This window comes from Aplysia californica, unplaced genomic scaffold (genome assembly GCF_000002075.1).
Source record: "Aplysia californica isolate F4 #8 unplaced genomic scaffold, AplCal3.0 scaffold00166, whole genome shotgun sequence".
NCBI lineage: Eukaryota > Metazoa > Mollusca > Gastropoda > Aplysiida > Aplysiidae > Aplysia > Aplysia californica.
The window spans coordinates 925,441-926,657 of record NW_004797436.1 but is presented as its reverse complement, the minus strand read 5'-3'; the positions used below and the strand labels follow the sequence as shown (position 1 = coordinate 926,657).

General features: G+C 40.2%; 1 protein-coding gene across 1 annotated transcript in view; it reads left to right on the top strand.

Moving 5' to 3' along the window:
- The window catches only part of LOC101851125 (indole-3-acetaldehyde oxidase), a gene marked incomplete at its 5' end in the record, with an annotated part of 38,817 nt that overhangs the window by 20,395 nt on the left and 17,205 nt on the right, over positions 1-1,217 (top strand). The window contains 1 exon segment of the mRNA XM_013082273.2: positions 432-541. Coding sequence (XP_012937727.1) covers positions 432-541 — 110 coding nt within the window.

Genomic DNA, 1,217 nt, shown 5'->3' with positions numbered 1-1,217 from the left:
TGTGTGTGTGTGTGTGTGTCTGTGTGTGTGTGTGTGTGTAGCTTTGTTCATATTAATGTGTTGTTTATAGTATGTAAATGTACGTAACTGTGAGTATCTTTATGTGTGTGTGGGCTTGATAGTAGTTTATTATTCCGTAATTAACTTGTGCTCCTTCCCCATCCCCTCTCCCTCTCCCCCTCTTCTTTATACCCCTACCCCATTCCACTCCCTCCCTATGCAATGTATTCCCTCCTCACACCTACTCTCTCCCTATCCACCGCCAACCCCCAAATTCACCTGGCACTCCACCCCTCCTCCAACCCCCGAAATCCCAATACACTCTCCTATTTCCTCCACCTCCACCACCATCAAATCCACTGTTTTCCTCCCTTCTCCTCCAAAAAACAAATGCACAATCGAACAAACAACCCCCCCCCCCCAACCCATAGGTTCCGTCCCAGCGTCCTTTATGATAGAAACCATCATGGAGCACGTTTCGAAGTCGGTGAACAGACACCCGATACTGGTGAAGGAAGTCAATCTGTACGAGCAGCATCAGGTCAGAATTTCTGTTCTGTTTATTAATTAATGTCAGAAAATCTGGTACGAGTTATGATGTCAGAAATTCTGTTACATGGGCAAATGTCAAAAGTTGTGTTGCGTGCACAAGTCAAATTAATTGTCAGAAGTTCTGTCACATGTACTCATTTCAGAAGTTCTGTTATATGTACTAATGTCAGATGTGCTTTTATATGTACTAATGTCAGAAGTGCTTTTATATGTACTAATGTCAGAAGTGCTTTTATATGTACTAATGTCAGAAGTTCTGTTACATGTACTAATTTCAGAAGTTCTGTTACATGTACTAATGTCAGAAGTGCTTTTATATGTACTAATGTCAGAAGTGCTTTTATATGTACTAACGTCAGAAGTTCTGTTACGTGTACTAATGTTAGAAGTTCTGTTATATGTACTAGCGTCAGAGGTAGTATACATGTGTCCGAATTTCTGTTACATGTTCCAATGTCTGGAATTCTGTTATGTACACTCATGTCAGATGTTCTGTCGCTAGTACTAATTCAGTTAGAAGACTTTATAATCAATTCTTTTTTAAGGTTTTTCTCCTCCCCATCCTCTCCTCCTCCTCCTCCTCCTCTTCCTCCTCCTCCTTCTTCTTCTTTTTCTTCTTCTTCTTCTCAAGATCATCGTCAACAATTTTATTATTATTATTATTA